The sequence below is a fragment of the Marmota flaviventris genome, chromosome 17 (assembly GCF_047511675.1).
Source record: "Marmota flaviventris isolate mMarFla1 chromosome 17, mMarFla1.hap1, whole genome shotgun sequence".
Classification (NCBI taxonomy): Eukaryota; Metazoa; Chordata; class Mammalia; order Rodentia; family Sciuridae; genus Marmota; species Marmota flaviventris.
The window spans coordinates 52173751-52199674 of NC_092514.1; the positions used below are offsets into that span (position 1 = coordinate 52173751).

General features: G+C 43.0%; 1 protein-coding gene, 1 long non-coding RNA gene and 1 pseudogene across 2 annotated transcripts in view; 1 reads left to right on the forward strand and 2 right to left on the reverse strand.

Annotated features, from left to right (window-relative positions):
* The window catches only part of Acsf2 (acyl-CoA synthetase family member 2), a 32141-nt gene extending 31184 nt beyond the window's left edge, over positions 1-957 (reverse strand). Inside the window, exon 1 of the mRNA XM_027924606.2 lies at positions 774-957. Within this exon, the coding sequence (XP_027780407.2) occupies positions 774-883 (110 nt within the window). The 5' untranslated portion in view covers positions 884-957. The remainder of the gene's footprint in view (positions 1-773) is intronic.
* LOC114083371 (uncharacterized) lies at positions 857-18324 on the forward strand. Its single transcript, XR_003581133.3, has 3 exons — positions 857-936; positions 14691-14732; positions 15430-18324. It is a non-coding gene; the product is annotated as an uncharacterized lncRNA (long non-coding RNA).
* Positions 18325-23403: 5079 nt separating this feature from the next.
* On the reverse strand, positions 23404-24470 carry LOC114083354 (dual specificity protein phosphatase 1 pseudogene; annotated as a pseudogene).
* Positions 24471-25924: the final 1454 nt, after the last annotated feature.

Here is a 25924-nt window from a genome sequence, read left to right on the forward strand (position 1 = left end):
TCCAGGCCCACAGCCCATATGGTGTGGAAAAATGGTGCCCTGACCGCAGATTTAGCACCCTGCCTAGATGGGTGGCAGGGCAGTCTGCACACTGGGCTTGCCAGTGCTGGGTGCTGAAGGTAATACCACCTCTAATCTCCTGGGAGAGCCAATCCACCTAACCAAGGCCTTTCCCTTGCAGTCTCAGGGGTCCTCCCAAAGGCTTGCAACATCAGCTTTACCTACATCCTCCACTGCCAGCCCCCATCCCTTTGCACTAAGGATGGACAAAAACTAAGGCCCAGGAGTAGGTGGCAAGGAACCTATTTGTCAGCAGCTGATGAGGACTGAGGAGACTGCTGAGTTCAGTGGCCTGAGTGGGGGGAGGGGAGACATCCAGGCAGATCCCCAAGTTTATCCCTGAAGGAGTTGCAGCTCAGAGGCTGGGTTCTAGGGACAGAGCACAGATCTTGGTCCTGGCCCCTGCCCCTCAGGATAGATCGCTACAGACCCACACTCCTGGGCCATAAAGGGAAGAATCTACAGTCCTGGACTAGATCAGACTCAAGACAGGACCACTGTGGCCAGCAGCGGCCCTTGTCCCAAGCCAGGCCAGTTTTTCCTGTTGCCTAGGTACTAGAGTACTAGATGGGGGTACCAGTGAGAACCATCCCAAGGAGGCCCAGAGACGGGCTTCCCAGCAAGTGGGATGGGTCCCCAGGGAAGCTCTGCAGGATCCCCCCAGCTCCTTTCCGGGAGACTGCCCAGCCCCCTCTCCGCCCCGGGGCGGGTACCTGAGCGGACGGACGTGCTGCGAATTCGCTTCCTGCCATCCCGGAGAGAGGACAGGCCGGGGCCCCTGCACCGCCAGGCTCATGGCACACAGCCTCCGGAGGCGCAGCATGCCGGCAGAGACAGCTCGCTCCACCGCAAGTCCGGCCCGAGTAAACTTTTAAAGTGAGCCGAGGCGGGGCGAGCGCGGAACAGGCGGGGAGGCGGGAGGGTCGCCTCTGCCTATGGGGTGCGGAGGACTCGGTCCCGCCGGGGCGGAGCCAGACGAGGCGGGAGGGGGCGACTCTGCGCCCTGGGCCACCTTCGCGTGGGACCGCGTCCCTCCCAGCCCACCCTCCAAGAATTGCCCTGGTTTCCCTCTGAATCCGAAGGCCTGGCTGCAGCCCAAGACACGGCCTGGGTGTAGCAACCGAGGAGTTTGTTAATTTCCTAAAGGGGAAGACGGCGGAGCCTCAGTGCTGAGCCAGATGGCAAGGTCAAGGCTGCGCAGGCCCCTGCACCCGTTTAGCGCGAGGGCAACGTGGGAACCCACGGGGTGGTGAGCCAGAGATTAAAGGAACCGGCATCCAGGCCCCGAGGGCTGCCAGCTGGAACAGGGAGCCTGAAACAGGCGGGAGGCTCGGGGACAAAGAGTGCTGCGAAAGAATCCCTCTGTGCCCGCAGGCGCGGGGTCAAGTCCCCAGAGAGGCCAGGCATCCGCTTCAGGCGGTATCCCCACCTCACACCCTCCCCCTATGTCTCTGCCTTGATGCCGCCCCCGCCACCAAGCATGGTTACAGGGCTGTCCACCAGGGCTGTCTGGTGGCCTCATGGAGTGGGACCTGTGTATCCTATCTGCCATCTTCCTGTGCCAACTTAAGACCTAAAACACAATTCTCTGAGTCTCCCTGAGGCTGAATGGAAAGCACTCAGCTCAAGCCTCCTCGCTCTCTCTTTGACTCTTCTTTCAGAGGAGGAAGGGGAGAGTAAAGGGCAAGAGGTCATGGCAAGTGGCCTGCCCTCTCCTGACTTGGAGGCCCTGAGGAAAGCCAAGCCAGGTGGAAGCCATCGCTGAGGGTGGAGCCTGGCCTGAGGAACCTTTGAGCTTTGGCTCAACTGAGGTCACTCCACTGCTCCTCTTTATGATATTCAGAGTGATTTCAAAATACTGGCTTGTGAGGATGGTCCCCACCTTTCACATTTTATGGGATTGCGGCAACTAATCAAAGGAGCAGAGAGATGATGAGGAGCTGGACTTGCAAGGGCATGTCTTCCTAACCGCAGGCAACTTGGAGCACTGGCAAGTATCCCTCATCCAGGCTCCTAGTCCTGCCTGGTAGCCTTTGCCACTGGCTTGCTGGGTAACCCTGGGTAAATCATTGCCCTGCTCCAAGTAAATCATTTTCTCTATGAAGTAAGGGCTAGTGCTGGTCCCACAGGCCCTTGTTCTCCCTTACTAGTTCAAGGGTCTGTGCTGGGATGAGGGAGGAGCTCCATCCTGACCTGACCTCCATCCTGGGTTTCCCAGACACTGGGCTGTCCTGGAAGTGGGGAGCAGGGCACATGCCCATCCAGGCCATCCAACTTTCTATACCAGCTCAGACCCTCTTGCTCCCTGGGAGACTTTGTGCCTGAGCTGAGCATGTCTGCTGGATGCTGCACAGGACTCTCACAGTTTATGTTCCCTGGGATTTTGTTCATGCCATTGGTTATCCCCAAGAAAACCCTGATTTCCTCCCATTTGCCAATATCCTTCCCTTTTCTGCTTCAAAAACTGACTCATCAGATAAACACAATAGCTGGACACAGTGACCCATGCCTGTAATCCCAGCAACTCAGAAGGCTGAAGCAGGAGGATCACAAGTTTGAGTCCAGCCTCAGCAACTTAGACTCTCAGCAACTTATTGAGACCCTGCCTCAAAATAAAAAATAAAAAGGACTGGGGGGCTGGGATCGTGGCTCAGCGGTAGAGCGCTCGCCTAGCACGGGCTAGACCCAGGTTCAATCCTCAGCACCACATAAAAATAAAGGCATTATGTTGTGTCCACCTACACCTAAAAAATAAATATTAAAAAAAAAAAGGACTGGGGATGTAGGTCAGTGATGAAGTACCCCTGGGATCAATCACCAGTGCCAAAATAATAGTAATAACAATAATAACGACAACAACAAAACTATGTTATGAGGCATTATCAGACAAAAGTCTTTTCTCAAACAGAAAATCAAGAAATGGCAGAATAAGAAAATGTTTAGAGGTAAATAACAAGAGAAAGTAAGCAACAAGAAGATTAAATAAGTTAGAATAGGTCAAATGAACTTGAAACTGTTCATTTGACCTATTTTTCCAAAGAAGATACACAAAGGGCCAATAAGTACCTGAAGATACTCAATATCACTAATTGTTAAGGAAACAAATCAAAACCACAAGATACCACATTATATCCATAAGGATAACTACTATTAAAAAATAACAAGCCATGGGGCTGAGGTTGTGGCTCAGTGGTAGAACACTCACCTCCCACGTGTGAGACCCTGGGTTCGACCCTCAGCACCACATAAAAAAAATAAATAAGTGAAATAAAGGTGTTGTGTCCAACTACAACTAAAAAATAAATATTTTTACAAAATTAACAAGCCAAGAATGGTGGTGCATGCCTGTAATCCAGGCTATTCAGGAAGCTGAGGCAGGAGGATTGCGAGTTCAAAGCCAGCCTTAGCAAAAGCAAGACACTAAACAACTCAGTGAGACCCTGTCTCTTTAAAAAAAAAAAAAAACAAAAAACAAGATAGGGCTGAGGATGTGGCTCAGTGGTTGAGTACCCTGAGTTCAATCCCCAGTAACCTTGCCCCACCCCCCGCAAAAAAAAAACAGTTTGAGGCCAGCCTCAGCAACTTAGTGAGACCCTGTATCAAAATAATAAATAAAAAAATAAGAGGGTTGGGGGTGTTTTTCAGTGGTTAAGCACCCCTGGATTCAATCCCTGGTACCAAAATAAAATAAAATAAAGGACTGGGGTTTTAACACAGTAGAGCACTTGCCCGGCACATTAAAGGCCCTGGGCTTAGCCCCAGCACTGCAAAAACAACAACAATGAGTGTTAGTGAGGATGCGGAGAAATTGGAATCCTTGTGCTTCATAGAATGTAATCATAAAAGCATAATATGCATTGTTTATGAATACAAAACCTAGACTAAAAGCACTTATTACTCACATGGCATGATTATAAGTGCTTTTCCTTTTTTTTTTTTTTTTAGTCATTTTGTTGGTACTGGGGAATGAATCCTGAGGTGCTTAACTAATGATCTTTTTATTTTTTATTTTGAGACAAGAGCTTGCTAAGTTGCTCAGGGCCTTGCTAAGTTGCTGAGGCTGGCTTTGAACTTGCAATCCTCTTGCCTCAGCCTCTGAGCCATTGGGATTACACTGGCTAATTCTGAACAAATGTAAAATGTACAGAGAAAATGATACAATATACTGTTTATGGACTCAGGGACATTTTAAAAGTAAAAACACATCTAGGCAAAGTGGCACATGCCTGTCATTCCAGCAACTGGAGAGTCTGAGGCAGGAGTATTGCAAGTTGAGGCCAGCCTAGACAAATTAGTGAGACCGTCTCTCAAAATAAAAATTAAAATAAAGGGCTGGGGATGTAGCTCAGTGATAGAACACCCCAGGGTTCAATTCCCAGTCCTGCAAAAAAAAAAAAGGTAAAAAGCATTGGGCCTTCAGGTGTAGCTCAGTGGTAGAGTTCATGCTCAAGATCCTGGGTTCAATCCCCACAGTACAGCCACTATGGAAAATAGTATTGGGGGGAAGGGCTCCCAAATATAAAAAATAGAGTAACAGTATGATCCTTCAGTTCCACTCCTGAATATATATATATATATATATATATATATATATATATACACCCCAAAGAATTGAAAATGGGGACTCAAGACTGTGTGTTCATAACAGAATTACTCACAAGAGCAGAAAGGCAGAAATAGCCCAGATGTAGTGTATCCATACAACAGACTACACTCAGCTTTAAAAAGGAAGGAATTCTGACACATGCTATAATACAGATGGACCCTGAAGAAATGCTAAATGAAATAAGACAGGCGAAAAGAGTATGATTCTATCTGTATGATTCTACCTGCAGGAGGAACCTAGAGAGTCGAAGTTCTCCCAGGACAGTTGGAGCCAGAGATCTGCTGCTTTTTATTTAAAAATTTTTTTTTCTTATTTTTATTTTCTAAGAGGGTAAACATTTTTATCTCCCCGCCCCCTTACCTCCCAAGGTCCTGGGGATTGAACCCAGGGTCATACACATGCTTGGCAAATGCTCTACCATTGAGCTACACCCTCAGCCCTACATGTTTTAACTTAAAATGTATTTTTTTTTTAAATTTGTAGTTGTAGATGGACACAATGCCTCTGTTTTATTTGTTTATTTTTTATGTGGTGCTGAGGATCGAATCCAATGCCTCATGCACGCGAAGCAAGCGCTCTGCCACTGAGCCCCAGCCCCAGCCCTAAAAATGTATTATTAAGAGGCCGAAGCAAGGTCTCTTGCTAGGGGCATCAGTGGGTTATAGGGACTGATTTTTTTTTTTCCCAAGTACTAGGGATTGAACCCAGAGGCGCTTCACCACTGAGCCACATAACCAGCTCTTTTTATTTTTTACTTTGAGACAGGGTCTCACTAAGTTATTGAAGGTCTTATTAAGTTGTGAAAGCTGGCCTCAAAATTTCAGTTCTCCTACCCCAGCCTCCTGAGTCACTGGGATTACAGGTGTGTGCCAACCATGCCTGGCAGGGACTGATGTTTGATGAGGTTCCCACTGCTAAAACTAATTTGAGCAAAGGGATTCCTTAAACTTGAAGTCAGGTCTTGAAAGGATCCAGGTGACCGATGTCAATGGCCTTGAATAAATTACTTTTCTCTGGTGTAATTTTTTTTCATAGCTCTCTGTTGTAATTGACTGCTTCCAAGCAGCATGTGAAAAAATGTCCATTTTAAAGAAATTCCTCACTTTTTATCTAAGAAAGAAGCTGTTTAACAAGAAATGCAGTGATCAGGAAGGAGTGGTGGTAAAATGGAGATTCTGGACTAGGAATGTAACTCAGAGGTGAGCCCTTACTAGCATGTGAAGGGCCCTGAGTTGCATCACTGGCACTAACAAGATAAATAAATGAGAGAGAGAGAGAAAAGCAGAAGGGACTGCTATCATTCACATGGAAAAGTGGGGGGAGAGAAAGATGAGGGAATTTTAATTTTCAAAGAGATTTCAGTGACTTGGACCATAATGCTTATTTTCTGTCAATCCAGCCAAACAACTTCAGAAGCCAGTACCAAAACACACACACACACACAAACCGAAAACAAAAAACAGGACAGAGAAAAATTATTCTAAAAACAGATGTTTCTGATTTTCAAACTGAAAGTGAAAATAAGGAACTTGCTCTAAACTACTTTGTAGAGTAACACTAGTTTGAGCACAATTAATGATCGATGGTAGATGTAGGCACATATGATCTTACAACTTTTTTTCCCCCCAAGGGCTGGGGATTGAACCCAGGGCCTCCTGCATGCTATGAAAAACTCTTATCACCTGAGCTTCACCCCCAAGGCCTGTGAGCTTAAATTATCAGTATTTTCTTGCTGACATTTCCAAATTGAAAAGCTAAATAAGTCACAATCCCAGCATCTGCCAAAGGTTGTGAAAGCCTTTACTTTAAAAAAAATTTTTTTTTAGTTGCAGACCTTTATATTATTTATTTATGTGTGGTGCTAAGACTCGAACCCAGTGCCTTACACATGCCAGGCAAGCACTCTACCACTGAGCCACAACTCCAGCCCCCAAAGCCTTACTTTTGGAAAGAGAAGAAAACAAACATCTTTCTTTGGAAGATGTAATTTATCTTTTATTTTTTATTATTTATTTGGTACCAGGGGTTGAACTCAGGGGCGCTTAACCACTGAGCCACATCTCCAACCTTTTTTTAATTTTATTTAGAGACAGGGGTCTCACAGAGTTGCTTAGGGCCTTGCTAAATTTCTGAGGTTGGCTTTGAACTCAGGATTCTCCTGCCTCAGCCTCCCATGCTGCTGGGATTACAGGAGCACACCACCCCCTGCCTTGCTTGTAATTTTTCTTTTCTTGGGTTAAAATCAAGAGCTAAAGTCAAATGTGAAGTCATGGGTAAAGACCCCATGTTATAAGACCAAATTTAATTTTTCTTCTTTCTCCTATTTATTGGTTCAACAGACATTCATTAAGTGCCCACTTAATAGCAGGCATGATCCTGAGTTTAGGTCTGGAAAGACGAATAAGAGTATCTGTGGGAGACCAACCTTGAACGTGACTGAGTCACACTCCTCCGCTGGGTGCTGAAGCGCTCAGTCAAGAAATGTGGCAGAGCTTTCCCAACCCTTCTTGGGTTGGAGGGACAGTGTCATCGCCTGGGCATGTCTTGCTACAGCCCCATGGGTGGAGCTATGCTCACCTGTTCCTTTGTAATATTACCCCTTTCCCTGTTTAGAATAGAATGTTCCATGGAAGTGCCTTATGTGTGTCCCCTTCTCTTACTGTGCCCTTGGGTGTGTCAACCTGCTGACAGTGGACATCATGAAGATAGACTCAGACCCCTGAAACCTGGCCCCTTGCCTCATTGAATAGCTTCTCCTCAATAAAATGGGTCAGCGCGTGCTCTCGCGCGCTCTCTCTCTCTTCCTGTGAACCCTTAAGGTCAGAGGAGCCATCACAGTGACCTCAAAGAAAAAGGTATTAGTGTCTCTTGTGTGGTTATTTTGCACAGCCCAGTCAGCCCAGTTTTCCTGGAGTGACTCCTGAGCCTTTTAATCGCGAACAGAAACCCGGCAAATATCCTCAAGGAATTCACTATTAGCAGAGGACCCCAGCCCTAGGGCTGACAATGTCACATGATGTGACCAGTGCTGTGGGAACAGGGAGAGCCAATCACCCACCCTAGCCACGTTGCAGAAGGTCTATTGGAGGTCTGAGCTGAGTCCTAAGAAATGATCTGTGTGTTATTCTACTATTGTTGCTGGACAAATTACATACATTTAGTGGATTAAATGACAGATATCTGTACTCTTATAGTTCTGAAGGCCAGAAATCCAAAGTACGTCTTATGGGACTAAACTCAAGGTGTTTGCTGAGCTGGTTTCTTCTTGATGGTCCAGGAAATAATCCATCCCTTGTATCCAGTTTGTGATGGGTCCAGATATTCTTTGGTTTGTAGTCCCATCACCCTAATCTCTGCCCCCTTGGTCACATTGCCACCTCTTCTATGTGCCCTTTCCCCTTTCTTTTTTATAAGCACTGCAGTCCCAGATATTTGAGAGGCTGAAGCAGGAGGATTGCAAGTTCAAGGCCAGCCTTGGCAAATTAGTGAGAACTTATCTCAAAATTAAAAAATAAAAAAATAAAAAGCTGTGGATGTAGCTTAGTGTTAGAGTGTCCCTATACTCGTGAATACATATAGGCCCCACCCAAATGAACCAGGATAATGTTTCTATCTCAAGTTTCTTAATTTAATCACATCTGAAAAGCCCCTTTATTACTTAAGGTAGCATTCAGATTCAATGGATCAGGACATGGATCTCTGGGAGCCATTATGCAGCCCACCATTTATAGGATTTGCAGGAGAATCTGTGGACAGCTGATGAGATGTTGTGATTATAAAAGGAAAGCATATCCAAAGACAAAGGCATGTACATTCTGGAAATTTCTCACAATTTTGCTAGGAGAGTAAAGAGCACTTATTAGAGAGTAGTAAGAAATAAGGCCGAGCCTTATGAATGAGACAGGCAGCGCCTCTGTTGTAATGATTATGGATTTTATTCCCAGCAAGCCCCTGTGTGGTGTGTGGCCTGTGGTTGGTATTCAATATACTTTGGATGACTTGAGTAGGACAAATGACTAACGAAGAATATTCATAGAACGCCTACCATATAGTTGTCAGAGACTAAAGAGAATTTTCCATTTGGAGGTTCAAACCAAGAGGTGAGGTTTTCAGGCCTGGGATTGGGTGTCAGGTGGCTTCCAGATGCTACTATCAAAACCCAAGCCAATCCATCCTGCCACTCTGCCATTTGCCATGTGAAGCCAGTGTCTTTCCTCATAGTCTCAAGGTGGCAGTTCCAGGCGTCACAAACAAATGTAACCAGCGAAGAGGCTCGGCACTGTTTGATTAGCGAGGAAAGCATTTCTCTCCTGATGGACTTGCCTTGGATTTCCTTGTCATTGTAGTGATCCATGCCCCAAACTCCAGTGCAAACAGGACATAGTGCTGTGAGCCCTGCTGTGGCCAAAAGCACTGTGAGGCATCAGCAGAAATAGCTCACTTGTGGTTGGGGTGACTAGGCAAGTTTTCCTGGGGAGGTGGCAAGAGAGGAGTGGGCATTCCACGTCAAACGGCGTGAGCAAAGGGGAAAAGATGTGGATGTGGAAGAGGAGGTGAGTTGAAAAGTTTCACAGGAATTATTTTTTAAGCACTTTCTAGGGACTGTGAACTTCATGTAACTTTTTTCCATTCAATCCTTATTTAAAGTGTAGCTTGCCCAACCGGGCATGGTGGCACATGCCTGTAATCCCAGTGGCTTGGGAGGCTGAGGCAGAAGGATGGCGAGTTCAAAGCCAGCCTCAGCAACTGAGTGAGGCCCTAAGCAACTCAGCAAGACCCTGTCTCTAAATAAAATATGAAAAAGGGCTGGGGATGTGGCTCAGTGGTTAAATGCCCCTGGGTTCAATCTCTGCTACCAAAAAGAAAATATATATATATATATAGCTTGCTTTATAGATGGATACTTATGAGTGAGAAAAATACAGGCTTGGAGAGACTAGGTAATGTGTCCAAAGTTGGTAAAACTAGATTTGATCTTAGATCTGTCTCAACATATTATTCCATCCATTCATTCTTTAATTGCTTATTTATTTATATTGACCTTTTCTATATTATAATTCATCACAAAAGAAATAAAGCTCATTGTAAAAAATCTTCAAGGTAAAAAGTTTAAAAGTGTGCACATTCTTCTGTATCTTTTCCTAGGTTCGTATGAACATGTAGACACATATTTGAGTGTTTATATCCTTTATATATTTTTACAAAAATATATGTGATGATAGATACATATGTATATATACAATCATGCCAGACAATTGGTGAAATCAAATGAAGTCCATATATTAGATGGTAGTGTAACAGAACATTACAGCTTAGCAACTAGTACACTATAGAGCATTGGCTGCTTCCCCTAATGATTATGTAGCTGACCCAGGAGGTGCGCTCCCTGCTCCTGCCTAGCATCACCACAGAGTATTGTACTGCCTATCCCTAGCTCAGGAAAAGATCCAAATCCAAAATTCAAAGTACAGTTTCTACTAAATGCATAGCACTTTCACACCCTTGTAAAATAAAAAAATTTTAAGTTGAACCATTGGGAGTTGGGAGTTGTCTGTACTCTTAAATTTGTTTCAGAAATGTGTGCATGTAGGTATGTGTCTATATAGAGAGTGTGCGCATACATATAGAGAGAAACAGAGACAGAGACAGAGACAGAGAGGAACAGAAAGAAAGCAATTCCCAGTTGGGCGCAGTGGTGCACACCGGGTAATCCCAGGAGGCTGAGACAGGAGGTTCTCAAGTTCAAAGCCAGCCTCAGCAATGACAAGAAGCTAAGCAACTCAGTGAGACCCTGTCTCTAAATAAAAGACAAAATAGGGTTGGGGATGTGGCTCAGTGGTTGAATGCCCGTGAGTTCAATCCCCAGTACCAGAAAGAAAGAAAGAGTGAGCAACTCTTATGCAAATCACATCACACTATGCACCTCACTCAGTGACTTTTTTTTTTTTTGTATTAGGTATTAAAGCCAGGGAGCGCTTTTTACAATTTTTTATTTTGAACAGGGTCTTGCTAAGTTGCTTAGGGCCTTGCTAAATTGCTGAGGCTGGCCTTGAACTTGTGATGCTCCTGCCTTAGGCTCTTCAACCACTGAGATTACAGGTGTGCACCACCACACCTGTCCATCTGTGACTTGTGTTTTTTTTACTTGATCATACACAGCAAACACTTTTTTCCAGGCCAATACATACAGTTCCTACTTATTCTCTCTAATGACAAATAATGTTCCACAGTAATGTTCCATTTATAAATACATTCTAATTTATTCAGCCATTCCCCTTTTAATGGACTTAATTATAAATGTAATCTTAATTATATACTAAAGATGTACATTTGTATATTTTTAGCCACTCTGTTTTGTTTCATTGAGATACATGCCTTTGGATGATGTTGTGCTGTGCTGACTATTATTATTATTAGTAGTAGTAGTAGTGGTATTAGTATTGCAGTGCTGGATCAAACCCAGGGCCTCAAAGCACTCTATCATTAAGTCACATCCCCAGCCCTTTAAAACATTTTTTTTTGTAAATTTGCCAGGTTCAGTGGTACATGTCTGTGATCCCAGTGGCTCAGGAGGCTGAGGCAGAAGGATCGCAAGTTCAAAGCCAACCTCAGCAACTTAGTGAGGTCCTATATAACTTAGTGAAACCCAGTCTTAAAAAAAAAAAAGGCCTGGGGAGGGGCGCGCTGGAGATGTGGCTCAGTGGCTTAATCCCTGTACCAAAAAGGAAAGAAGGAAGGGAGGGAGGGAGAATGTTTAAAAATTTTTTAAGCAAAATCTTGCTAAGTTGCTCAAGTTGGTTTCAAATTTATCATCTTCCTGCCTTAGTCGCCTGAGTAGCTGGGATTACAGTCATGTGCCACCACACCTGGCACCCTGGACTTTTCTTCTAAGGTCTAATAGCTAGTAGGACAGAAGGCTGGTTGCTCTTTCCTTCTTTCTTCTTTTCTTTCCTTTCTTTCTTCCCTCCTTCCTTCTTTTCTTTCTCTTATTTCTTTTTTTAGATGAAGAGTCACCCTGTTGCCCAGGTTGCCTGGAACTCCGGCTCTCTAGTGATCGCCCTGCTCAGCCTATGGTGCAGCTGGGACTTCAGGTGCACACGCCACACCCTGTTCCATTGCTATTTTTTTCATAAAGTATTCATGGTGATTTTTGCATATTCATATTTTCATATGAACTCTATTTTTCCCTTCATCTGCATCTTTGTGTTAAAAATACTTATTGGGATGGGGATGTGTAGCTCAGTGGCAGAGCACTTGCCTAGCATGTGTAAGGCCCTGAGTTCTAATTCCTATACTGCAAAAAATAAAAAATAAAAATACAATTGTTATTCATATTCCTCCAGATGCTTTTCTTTTTTCTTTCTTTCTTCTTCTTTCTTTCTTTTTTTTTTTTTTTTTTTTTTGGTTGTTGATGGACCTTTATTTTATTCATTTATTTATACGTGGTGCTGAGAATCGAACTCAGTGCCTCACACATGCCAGACAAGCCCTCTACCACTGAGCCACCACCCCAGCCCCTCCTCCAGATGCATTTTAAGATAATTTTTACATTGTTTCAAAAACAAAACAAACATATAATTTGTTATAAAGATTCTTTTTTTTCTTTTTGTAAGACAAGTTCTACTCTGTTGCCAAGCTGATCTAGAATGCCCAGTTTGTTACAGGGATTTCTAATTGCAATTGCCTCATATTTGAAGGTTATCTTGGGAAGGGTCTTGGCATCACTGCGCATAGGCAGATTTATTTGAAGCAAGTCTGTATACATAAACTATCTAAACAGAGATCATTTGTGTTAAAAAATACTATGGGAGCTGGTGTGAGGGTCCCTGCCTGTAATCCCAGTGACTTCGGAGGCTGAGGCAGGAGGATTGCAATTCAAAGCCAATCTCAGCAATTTAGCTAGGCCCTGTCTCAAAAGAAAAAAGAAAAAAGGCTGGGGATGAGGCTCAGTGGAAAAGTGCCCCTGGGGTCAATTTCTGGTACCAAAACAAACAAACAAACAAACAACAAAAACAACAACAACAAAAAACCCTTTAAGGTCTCTAATTCAGGGCTTTCAATCTGCCTTTTTAAAACATGGTACTTCTGCCAGTCATAGTGGTGTAGTGATGCATATCTGTAATCCTAGAGACTCAGGAGGCTGAGGCAGGAGGATTGCAAGTTCAAGACCAACCTCAGCAATTTAGCAAGGCCCTAAGCAATTTCCCGGAGATCCTGTTTCAAAAATAAAAAAAATAAATAAAAATAAAAAAGGCTGGGGATGTAGCTCAGTGGTAAAGAGTCTCTGGGTTAAATTAAAACAAAACAAAACAACAACAACAACAAAAACCTGCTTCTGGTTGTGAAGACAAACCTCTGGAGGCACGGTGCTACTGACTCTTTTTGTATGTGTCTGTCTGTGCGTCCTTGACACTTCCCCATACTGTGGCACTCATTTTACAGAAGAATAAGCAAAAACTTGGAGAGATGCAGGGACTTGTTAAGATTGCCCTAGAGCTAATAGTGGCAATGCTGGTCTGACATCCAAGGTCAGAGAATTCACAGTGCCAATCTGCCTCCGGTCCTGGTCTTGATCTTTGGCTTCTCCAGGGCTGCTGGTACTGGTGTTCTCTCAGAAGGCTCCCAACAACCTTGGACACACAGGCACGAGGTGGCACTTGGTTTTGTGCAGGAGGTGCTGCAGCACAGGGCCAGTAGCTGTTCCCAAGGAAAAGCCTGCATGAATGACAGACTTGACTTCCTCACAAAGCTGCTGGTTTCCAGCCCTGATGCCTCCTTCCCTCCTACCTCCTTCTCTTCCTTCCCTCCATCCATCTTGCTGTATTGCTCAGGCTGATCTCTGACTTCTGGTTTCAAATGATCCTCCCACCTCAGTCTCCTGAGTAGCTGCTACTACAGATGTGCACCAGACAAACCAGGCTTGAGCCATTCTTCAAAGCCTAACTTCAACTGCACCTCCTCTTTGGAGCCTCTTCTGATTTCTTTCTTTCTCGCAGGCTCCTCCTCCTACCATACTGGGAACGGATTCACTTCCTTGTTGTAATTGTCCTTGAATAGTTGACCTCTCAGAGCTTTAATTCCTCCACCTGGAAAACTGCCTATAAAGCTGTGGGAGGACTGAGTTAAAAGAAATAATAGTGGGGCTGGGGCTGGGGCTCGGTGGTAGAGTGCTCGCCTGGCATGCATGAGGCACTGGGTTCGATCCTCAGCACCACATAAAAGTAAAGAAATTGAAGTTCATCAACAACTAAAAAAATACAAAAAAAGAAAGAAAGAAAGAATAGTGACTGTAATTTCAACAGCTCCGGAGGCTGAGGCAGGGCAGATTCCAGTTTGAGGCCAGCCTGGGCAAGTTAGGGAGCCTTGTCTCAAAACCAAAAATAAAAAGGGCTGGGAATAGACATCAGTGGTAGAGTACCCCTGGGTTCAATCCCTAGTGCAAAAAGAAAAAAGGAAACAAAAGGGGACTATGGACAGTAGTTCAGGGCACTCATGCACAAGGTCCCGAGGCCCTGGCTTTAATTTTTAGCACTTCAAAAAAATGAAAAGAAATATAAGGAAAAAGAAAGAAACGGTATGTGTTAATCACTGTTCAGGGCACAAAGGATGCTCTTGCATGTAAGCACACGCAAGCGCACACACACACAGTCCTACACATTCACACACCGATTTCATATGTATATATCAGGGCACTGACTCCACTACTTCGTATGATAATTACTTTGTGCACTGTAGATTTCCTTGAGGCAGGAAAAATAGAGTGCAGTGAAAAGAAACAGGATTTGAGGGCTGGGATTCTGGCTCAGCGGTAGAGGGGCCCTGGGTTCGATCCTCAGCACCACATGAAAATAAGTGAATGGAATTAAGGTATTGTGTCCAACTACAACTAAAAAAAATAAATATTAAATATATATATGAAACAGTATTTGAAATCACAAGATTTGGTCTATCCCTCAACCAGTAAGATGGCTGAGAACCAGAACCGTCACTTTTTTTCTCTAAGCTTTGGTTTCTTCCTCTGTAGGATCAGAATCACAATAAAATGGGCCTCACGTACATTATCAAGGTAAGATAATGGATGCTTGAGGATTTGGGCTGCCAAATGCTAATGTATTATTCTCTAATTGCACTTGTCTTCCTCCTAGCAGCCTGGTACAGTGTCTTGCTTGGGGTGGGAGGTTTGTGCCCAATTATTTATTAAATAATAGGTGATTTCACTGACATTTGGTCTTCAGTCCCCCCCGAGATAAGCTTTAAATTCCCATTTTGAGATGAGCAAATGATGAACCCATCCTGATTCCATTTTAAGTTTGGGAGCCATCTCATCACAAAGTCATGAAAAGTTAATTTCTGTTTTACTATAAATTACTGCGATTTCTAAACTTGCCTGAAATGCCTGCCCATGCCTTGAAATCACCCATGCCTGGCTTTCCCTGACCAGATAACAACCCTCTCTGAAACCTCAGCAGCACCTCATAAATTTTGGTGTTGGGATCTAAATTTATTCCCTAACTTGAAATGTTGAACCATTTAGATCATTAACCTACTACCTGCCTTTCTATTATGCTTGTCAAAATCCTGTTATCTGTAAGTTCTCAATTTACCCCCCACCCCCCCCACACACACAACTTTTTGTGCTCCTAGAGAGCTGGGGTACTGTTCTCTAACCCAAGGATTTCGAGAGAGACAGTCCTGGCTGGAATTACAAGCTTGCTTTAATTTGATTTAAAATTGGATTTGGTGGAATTTCCTTTGCATTGCAGTTTAACATCTGAAGGCCCCAGCGAAATCAGACCACCAAAAATTCTGAAGCTGGAGCTTTGCTCTGGGACTCGGGGCTGGAATGCCGTTCCAGGGGGTGCACAACTTGAGATATTCCAAGGCCCCAGGTGTGCCTTTGGTTCATTGGATTGCTGGAGTGAACTGCTGCACTAAAACAATTAGCAAGCATTCAGGGGAGGAGGCCTCCATAGGTAAGTGGCGCCCTTATAACATCTGGTATTGGGTTAAGAGAGAGGTGCCTGATGAGGCACATACACTCCTGTCTAGGACAGTAATGAAATATCGCTTTGTCCTCTGTTACTGGTTCAGTAAGGAATTCCTCTGGAAGGACAGAGAGATGTCTGATGAAGGAACATACGCGCTCCTGTTTGGAGCATTACAAGACGTTGCTCTGCTCCCTCGGTTTTGGCACCTGGTTCTTGTTTTCTTGTGTCTTTTTCTGTGTTCTATATGTTTGTTTTTTTTTTTCTCCTTTTCATTGTTTTTCTCTAGTAGAAACTTAAGACAGTTGAACATCAAAATGGGTAATAAGGCAAGTAAGCCTGAAACCTTTGAGCTGTGTTTTAAAAATTTTGATAAACTTTACCCCACTTTGTTGAGCAGGATTAGGGAAGCAATGTTTTCTTTTCTTCCCCTAGTTGGCTGCCTTGAGCACATCCACTGCAGGAGGGAAATGCCTACTGGAGATCTAGGAAATGAATATCTTCCAAATAAACAGGTGAATCATAGCCTGCCATCAGGGCACCCTGGGAACCCCTATCAAAATGTAACTCTTAGAAAAATTCCTTTAAAACCCCTTATCCCTCCAGATCAAGAGAGTCACAGCCTTTGGGACAGAAATCCCCTGTGTTTCTCCTTTGTTAGCAAAACAATAAACCTTCTTTTTCATTTTTTCTCAAACCCTGTCCTCATTAAATTCTCATTAATAGGTTGAGGACAGGAACTGAACTTTCAGATACAAATTTTGACACCCTGGGTGGGACTCCAAAGGTGTCCCCCCAACCTGCTTTCTTTGGGAAGCCTAGCACTCCAAGTAACTACTTCCATGCCAAGGATGTAAGGTGAACTTTTTGAGAGCTGACGACCGGAAAGTTAGGAGATGTGCAAGTGTGCCTGGGGTTGGACCAAACCAGAGAAGCTATTCTTGTAAGTAAAGGGAGGGACTGAGGGACTCCCAGTAGCTGCCAAAGTCCCTTTTGCTTTGGGGAACTCCTGCCTTCCTTCCCTACACTATAAGGATTGCTCCATCTCTGTCTACTTAAGACAAACAAACAAAAAACAACTACAAAAAGAAAGAAAGAAAAGAAAATGAATACAGTAAAGTTGACACACTGAGACCCTTGATTTTACACGTCTGGTTTCCTCTTTGTGGGAACATCAGGTCCACTCGTGGGGACATGGTGCCACTGGTGTAGGTGTCATAGTTAAATGGGAGTTGGAAACTTGGGGAGATTTTCCCCTTATCTGGTCTGTTTTAAAGATTCCTGTCTGTCGGCCATAGTTTGGAGCTCCTCTCTGTCATTGTGTCTTTGTATCTGTTTCTGGCCCTTTAAGATATGGGCAATAATGTGTTGATATTATAGATTATTTCTTGGGAATGATCTTGGCTGAATGGGCTACCTATGGATGTATGTTAGAGTCTGTAAACAAGTCTGGATGGCGCCTGGCATTTTGCCAGAGGGAGTGGTTTGTGAAGTCACGCCAGTGAGCCATTAAGTGTGGAGATTCCTTATTGGTTGACTGCTGTATCGAGTTTATGTTAATTAGATAAGCTGTGTGGAATGTATAAATGCCGCTCCTGTCCTACAATAAACGGCTCCTACTCCTGCTGTATCAATCTACACAAGTTGTTCGTCACCCCCGGTTATTTTGCTGCAGCCGGACTGCGGCAGATGTATATGTGTCTAAGATGATGTTTTACTGTAACAATCTGGTATGTAAATGGGTTTTTGAAACTTTGTACAATCTTGCAGTTAAAAGTTGATCTGTCAGAGATAAAATAATTAATAAGGAGTCTTAATAGTCAAAAACTGAGTTGGATGCAAAAGGTGCTGCCTCTAATGCATGAACACAGCAGGATTCTCAGGAGGATTCCTGCACCCCGCCCCCCCATACTTCAGCTCCTCTTTCCTTCTGGAGGATGATATGAGCACCCACAGCTACTTAAATGCAGCTAATGCATTTAATGCAACTCTTCAAAACTTGGGAGAAAGGTTTCCCGGCCTAGGCAGCTCTCAATCACCATTCAATACAGAGCAGGCATGTTGGGCTCTGCCTGCCAAAGCTGTTTCCTACTTTTCTATCCAGCCCCAGAGAGCAATTGATGTAAGTATACAGTGTCCCAAGTTCTGATCTGCCTTAGATGTGTGGAGGTAACTTTAGCCTCAAATGCCCCAGGTATGCTTCTCCTGCTTCTCTGTAGAGATCTAGAAGTCAATTGAATACAAGTGCCAGGTTTTCTGTTCTCACCTCTCACCTTAGACCTCTTAAAAATATCTGAACAGCCTATTACCAAAGATTTACTCCCCTTGAGTTTTGATCAGGGTTTGGAGCAAGATTTATCCTGTTAGTCACTGAGAGAGGAAGACAAAACCTAGGAATGGCCACACAAGGTAGTAGACCTGCTCAACAGCAAAAGGCTTATTTTAATAAGGAACTTAACATCATAGCTTTGTTCTCAAAGGTAATAGAAAGTAAGGTATCATAATTTTAGACATCCAAACCTGTCCAATTACAAACTAGGGGGAAAAAATGGTTAAAACGCCTTAGGCATGAGGTTTCTGCTCAGAACAGCAGTTTTCCTTAGCTCCTTCTGGACCTCAGCCAGGATTTACATTGAAATGCAAATAGAAGCTCAGTAGGAGACTGTCTCAAACCCTGGGGGGGGGGGAAGTAAAAGGGCTGGGGTTATGGGTCAGAGGTAGAGTGCATGACTCCCATGAGCAAGGCCCTGGGTTCGATCCTAGGCACCACATATAAATAAATAAAATAAAGTTATATTTATAAAAAGTGCCCTTTACCTGAACTTATATGAGACTAAACCAAAAAGGAAATTGTATGATACTTTACTAATTACTGGCTGGTCATTTTTTTCTAGGACTCTTGCTTTTTCTTAGATTCTGTATTTTTTGAGCTCATGATTTTGATCCTACAGACCTAAGTTAATGTTTTTCCAATCAGCCCTATTTTTTATTCAACTATGGAGTTTTTAAACATTGCAATAGAGATTTCACCTGCGAAAAGCTATAAGGCCTTTACTATTGTGTTATGTGTGCACACTTGTGTTATATGTTGTATGTGCATATGTCATATATCATGTACATGATATGAAAATTGGTCGATATATAAGGAGCACTCATAAAATTAAAAATGGGTTCAAATACCTTTAATTCACATGATTTAAAAGAGTTCAACTTAAATTAGATAAACAGATGAAAATAAATATGTCTTTAAAATCAAACTTAACTCACAAGTTTCTCTAGGTGGTCAAAAAATTAATAAAAAGTTGATGTCTCTAAAGTGTCTAATATCCCTTGGTTCTAGAAATTTTCTTCAATAAGGAAGAAATGGCTGATGCTGTTCAATATACTTGTCTGGTATTTTGGTAAATAAGTTAAGTAGATTTGACATGGGATTACTCATATTTATCAATAATTTTGTTTGTTAGACATCTGATTAATTTACAAGGTTAAAATGCTAACTGTTAAATATACCATCAAGTACTCTTAATTCCTTAAATTCCATTGGGTAACATTATTGATGTTTTTATAAATTTGTAAATGAAAAAAAAAAGAGGGGGGGGGTTAAAGTTGCTTTGTCATCACTAAAAACGGTTTTACTAAAAATTTAAAGCCCCCAAAGGCATAATTCTATATACTTAAACATTGTGTTTTCATGAAATGGTAAGCAGATGTAATTCTGTATACAAAGGTTTATTGACGATTTCTATATGCAAAGGTCCAAAAGTTTCAACTGTTCCAATTAAGAGTAATGTAAACAACATAAAGTATTTCTTTTTATTAAAACGAAATAATTTGTCTAAATTCAAAAATTTACAAGGATTGTTTCATATTGTGAGCAAAACGAGGGATGACAGATAGAAAAGAGAGATTAAAAGTTCTATATGAGTTGATTTTATATATATATATATATATGTAAAACAATCAGTCAAGGCTATTTAAAGTTTTTCCTTAAGGTCAAATGTTAATATACTGATATAAACCAAAGTTTAATTTATATGTTAAAAAGACAAGGATTTCTTAAAACATTGATTTATCCATAACATTGTGTTTATTAAGTCTTATTTTTTTGAGCAAGTAATCTTAAATGAATTAAGGATTATACAATTATGATTAAACAACAACTGTTACTTTAAAATATTATAATGTTATTTCCTCAAGAGCTAAACTAAATATAAAAATATCAATGTAATTATGGTGCTATTACTATTATTTGTGTACTAAATATGTTCATATCTTCCAGGTGTACAAATCTTTAAGGTAGAAGCTTTAAAATAACATTATATCAAGCTGGTGTTCTCCAAACTAAAGTTGTATAGTAATTTTGGGCTTATAAGTATAATAAACTTTTTTGGAGATTTATTTATACCATTTACTGTTCTATAACTGGACCTGTTATCAATAAGATATAAAGTTTTTATGTTACTTTTTACACTGGGGTAAAATTTAAATGTATTTTTAATTTAATGAGAGCCTAATGTATGTAAAGGTTAATATTATAAAACCCAAACATTTTGCAACTTTTCCATAAAAGTTTAAAAGCTGCCAGCCTTTCTGTAATTCATGTTTTAAATGTAATATCATATTGTGTTAGCTAATATTCATATTACCTTGAAAAATATATATGTAAACTTTATAAATGATATTTAAGAAACAAAAATCAGCTTCAGAACTAGAACACCTTACTTAAGATTTATAAAGAGCCCTGCCTTACCTGAGATAAGTCTCTGCCTCCCATCTTACTACATGTCAGAATGACTCCACAGCAGGCCAGACTTCAGTTCATTTAAAGTTATATTCAAAAGATTAATTTTTGTTGTTAAGATTACTAGGATCTCAAACAGGGGTTTTGTCAGAGTCCAGCTCCAACAGGGGGTCTCAGGAGATGGTGAGGAGTTGGCGAAAGGGGGGTGGAGAAACAACACAGACACCAAAGTGAAGGTGCTGATCCCAATCTTTACTTGTGAAGTTGATCATACATACTTTTCATTTTGGCAGGCTCACAGTACTTTGTGGTTACAAAACAGGAATCATTATTCAAAGAAACAAAATATTACGTAGCTACAATTAGAATAGAATAATGTATCTTGGCTTATGCATAAGCAAGCATTTTTCCTTTCAGTTCGCGTTTTGCTTTGAGCTGTTTCTGTTTAGTTAACTTTTAATAATAGTTAGAAATGTCCCAACTATTGGCCTATACCTTGACTATTCTTTCTTGACTTACTGACTGGAACCGGTGCCATGGTTATGGCAAGTGGTTAACTTGTTATTAATTTTAATCAAACAAGAGTAAGAGCACAAACCATTGTGCACAGGAACAAGAACAAGTTGCCCAGTACTAAGCACTAATCTGTCTTCTTAACATTAATTCTTCTTCTCTAGATTTTAATTTAATTTCTCAAAAACTTCCTTGACAGGAATACAGGGAGTTTTTCATTAGACATTAACAATTTACGCTCCACAACTGAATCATTGCATTTAGAGCAAAAAGATCTATTCTTAGAAGTAGTTGCATTAATTGGGAAAGTCATGTTTTTTCCTTCATACTTAATGGTCATATGAGAAGTTGCAACTATACTTATTAAAGGAATACAAAAACAAACCAGCCCATTCCCAGAAACATACTGCGCTCCTCCAGAGGATGGACGCCTTGCGCCATCCACCTCAGTAGGGCCTTGCCATTGCCTGAGTCAGGGGAGGGGCACAGCAGGGTTTAATATAACTCAGTCAAAGTTCAAGGTAGTTAGTACACAAAATAAATATGTTTTTACTCTTGTTAATTTTATTTTGTATTTTCCTTATAAATGGTCTAAATGTTGCTGTTAATGTTTTACAGAGGTATTGATTCAAGAACACACAACCTGGGTTACTTTAAGATAATAAGCCATCACTTAAAGGACAGATAGGATAGTACAGACTCCAATTAATAAAAAGGGATAAATGACTGTAAGGTTATAGACATTAAAATTAAAGCCCAGTATTCTTAATTTAAGACTGGTGAGATTGACTTGCTAGATATTTAAGATCAAGACAAAATTAAAGTTAAATTAAAAGGGACCAAGAACCAATATTTGGCTCTTGCCTTCTGAGTCAGTCTAAAACCCAGGGAACAGGGAACTTCTCTAAAGAGCTTTGCAACTCTGGGCCACATAACCTCCCAATCAGGGAGATTCATGAGACCACTGGAGAACAGAAAGCCAATGGAGGCACTTACCATGAAGAGGAGGGTTATTGGAGAAGGGAGACATCCCTGGTGCTTCCAAGGGAAGCCACATGGTCAGCAAGACCTGGACCCATACTAGTGCAAATGGCATTAGCAGAACTAAGAAACTGCTCTCAAGTTCCCCCAAGAGTGACTGTCATGGAAACTTAGCTGACTCTTAATAATAGATAGAAACAAAAGTCAGTTTGACTTGCTTCATCTTAAACATCTAAGGGAAAAAAAAAAAACAGTTTAAACCAAAACATAGCCACTCCTGGCATTTAAAGATAAATAATAATAGTTATCAGCAGCACCTCATAAATTCTGGTATTGGGATCTAAATTTACTCCCTAACTTGAAATGTCAGACCATTTAGATCATTAACCTACTACCTGCCTTTGTATTATGCTTGTCAAAATCCTGTTATCTGAGAGTTCTCAATACACCCCCCCCTTTGCAACTTTTTGTGCTATAAAACTGTGCTCCTAGAGAGCTGGGGTACTGTTCTTTAATCCAAGGATTTCAGGAGAGACAGTCCTGGCAGGAATTTCAAGCTTGCTTTAATTTGATTTAAAATTGGAGTCAATGGTCTTTTCTTTGCAATTGTGATTTAACACAAACTGAGGTTTAGAGTGGGAAAAGCATCTCATTCATTCATTCAACAGACATCTGAAGGAGTAATTCCTATGCATACATAGGTGGCTCAGACTCCAAGGATACAAAGATGATTAAGACAGTCTCTGCCCTCACAGCCCACTATGGACAGACACAAAGTGTACTAAAGTAGATGGAGAATTATAGCTAATACTCATTGGTATTTTTGAAGAAACAGTTAATTGTCACGAGCTTTACTCATTCAATCCTCCTCAAAGTGTATCATCTAGATACATTTTTTTTCATAGAAATCACATAATTTATTCTGTTGTATAAAAAAAGTCATCCTTATGTAACAAAATGTCTTCTTAGAAGAAGGAATATATTATTTCAGGTCATAAATAACCAGCAAACACCTGTTGGCAACTAAATAAACCAAAACTTGTGTTTTCCACCAGTGAGAACAGACCTGCTCAGATCTATTTACAAGATAGTACAGTACTGAACACAAAAATTGAGGTATTTGGTTCTTCTAGGACTAGACACTGACATTTGTGAAGGCAGACCGCCTACGGGAAAATAAATAAGGTATATTCTCTTACATATATGTCATCGGGAATGGTAATACTGGTAGGTATGTCAAGCATCAAGTTTCTAGAAAAAACGGAGGCAAGCAAAAAGAAAGCAGCTCACCCACGAGTCCTTTATCTTCTGCCCCGTTTTGTCAGAGGGACTTGATGTATATTGGTCCGCAAAGTGCTGAATTCACCATGGCAACTGCTCAAAACCCAGGAGAACTTGGGTGAAATTAAATAAATAAGGACCAGCACCCACAAGCCCAACTCTGGAGTTACTGTCTCTCTTCTGGAGGAAGAGTCTGCAGTCCTGGTGGGATGGAAGCTCCCCACCTCCAGGGCCTTTCAGCAGCTGGGGGAGGTGGTGATGGGGCTCTGAAGGTAGCTGAGCACTGTTTGTGGAGTGGACGGAGATGGAGACAGGGAAGTTGAAGATGGTGGTGGTGGAAGTGCCTCGGTCCAGCACAGCCATGGCAGGGATCCCGACCTCTGCCGAGCAGTGCAGGGCCAGCACCTGGGACTCGAACTGCAGCAGCTGCCCCATGAAGCCGAAATTGGGGGAAATGATGCTTCGCCTCTGCTTCACAAACTCAAAGGCCTCATCCAGCTTCACCTGGTTAGTCCTCATGAGTTAAGCGAGGCAGATGGTGGCTGACCAGGAAATGCCGGCCTGGCAGTGGACGAACACCCTTCCCCCTGCATTCTTGATGGAATCTATTAAGTCAGTGGCCTCATTGAACCAGGAGCTGATTCCTCCTTGTGATTGTCCTCCACAGGAATGCTCTTGTACTGGTAGTGGCCCTCAAAGTGGTTGGGGCAATTGGCCGAAACATTGATCAGGGCAGTGATGCCTGAGGCATGTCCTTGCGGGAAGCATGGTAGGCACTGACCAGGTACAAGAAGGGCAGAATCTCCACTGGGCCACCTTGGTCGTAAAGTGGGGTGCTGCAGGAACTGCATCCAGATTCTGCGCTTTCAGGGACACTAGTACTCAGGGGAAGGCTGAGCCCCATGGGGGTCGACTGTTTGTTACAGAGCTCCGGACAGGAAGCTGGAAAACCTTCATATCTTCCTTTGAGGAAGAAAACTTGCACAGCCCGCGCCCAGGGCCAGGGTGCTGTCGCGCTAGGCGCCGTCCAGGGCGATGCTGCGTTTGTCCAGCAGAACCACGGCGTGGTAGGCGCCGGCCAGCAGGCGGCCGCGAAGCTCGGTGTTGGGCACGATGTGCTCCAGGCCCATGGCACCCTTGGCACAGCCGAACGACGGTGCTAAAGCGGACGTTGACAGAGCCCGAGATGTGGCCGGCATTGAACGCGAGATAGGAGCTGCAGTCCAGCTGCAGGCACTGCGCCGCGCTCCCACAGCAGCGCCCACAGGCCTCCGGTGTCCAGCGTGCCCACCTCCATGACCATGGCCGGCCCCAGCGCCCCCAGCGTGCCTGGTCCTCGCTGCTCTTGGTCCTCTGAAGTCATGGGCAGGGCGGCAGCTTTCGAGGAAAAGCACGACCCTGGGTCTCTGCTCTCGGATCTAGCAAGGGGTGCTAGCGGGACTCCGGGCCTCTCTTGCTCTCTGCCACCCTGTCCGACCTGTGCGCCCGCGAGGCTCACATTTCCCATAGATTCACAGATAAGACAGAATACAACGATTATATAAGGTTTCATAAATAGCAGGTGGCAGAGCCAGGATTCATACTCAGTTGGTTTAGTGCCAGAGGTTCCACTTAGCCATATTGTTGTAGGGACAAACGAGGCAAGGCACCGAAGATAGCTGGAAACAGTTTTATTTGGCTGCAGCCAGGTTCAGAGGGTACAGCCTTTGCTGTAATCAATCAATCCCCCTTGACCCCCGAGTTCAGGGAGTTTTAGAGTTTTATACCTAGCATGTAAGGGGAGGGGCTCAGAAGTTCACAGTCTGCAGAAGTTCACATAAAAGCAGCTTTTTCTTTCACTGTTCTGGGCAAGTTAACTCTTCAAGGACAACACCTGAGAAGGGGAGAGCCTCTTCTCCCCTTTCTTTCTTCCCCCTGCCAGCTGTTACCATGGAGCCCATTTGTAACTTATCTTAAAAATGTAGACATCTGTGAAGCCCAGCTCAAGGCCAGAGGCCTTGTTTGCACATTTCTTCAAAGTATATACAAGATACGTTTGTGAAAACTAATAAGGGGGTGTCTAGCACCTGGAGTGCTAGTATCTTTTCAACAAGTGGCCAAGTAAACAGGGTGACATGAAAATAGGAAGTTTATCTACAATGGATTCTTGCTGACAGTCCTAAAATCAGCCATAGTGAAGAGGGCTTTTCTGTGGAGAAAGAGGGTGCCACTTCAATATGAAGCTCTAATATTACCCTGATAATAAGGTTGCACACCTTTGGCAGTACCAGAGGCCTAAGGAGAGACAATGGTCAGGGGAGGTTTCCTGAAGGACTAAGAGTTAGCTATTGCTGGAGAAGGAAAAGCCTGGAAGCCACTTAGGAGGAAATGTGCACAGCATCCAGTCCAGGCAGGGACAGGAGTTTGCGAGGAGGCACAGGGCAGGCCAGACCCAGCTTAGAAACGACAGTGGTTCATATCCCAGAGGCAGCTGTAGGTCTGGAGTGTTTTAAGCAAAGAAGAGACTCGGTCAGATTTCCATAAAAACCATCCCAGGAGCTGGGTGAGGGTGGATGGAAGCCACAGAGACAAGGGCAGAGGCAGGGTGGGCGGGGGGAGGAAGAAAAATCCAGGAAGTCCATGGTTATTTGGGGTTAAGAAAACAGTGAGCAATTTTGGAGAACACCCAGTTTCTGCTCCTAATCAGCGGGTGGGGGTGCTCTGATGAGGTCAGTTTGGGTTGCGAACCCAGGTCTTGCTACTTCCAGGAACATGGAC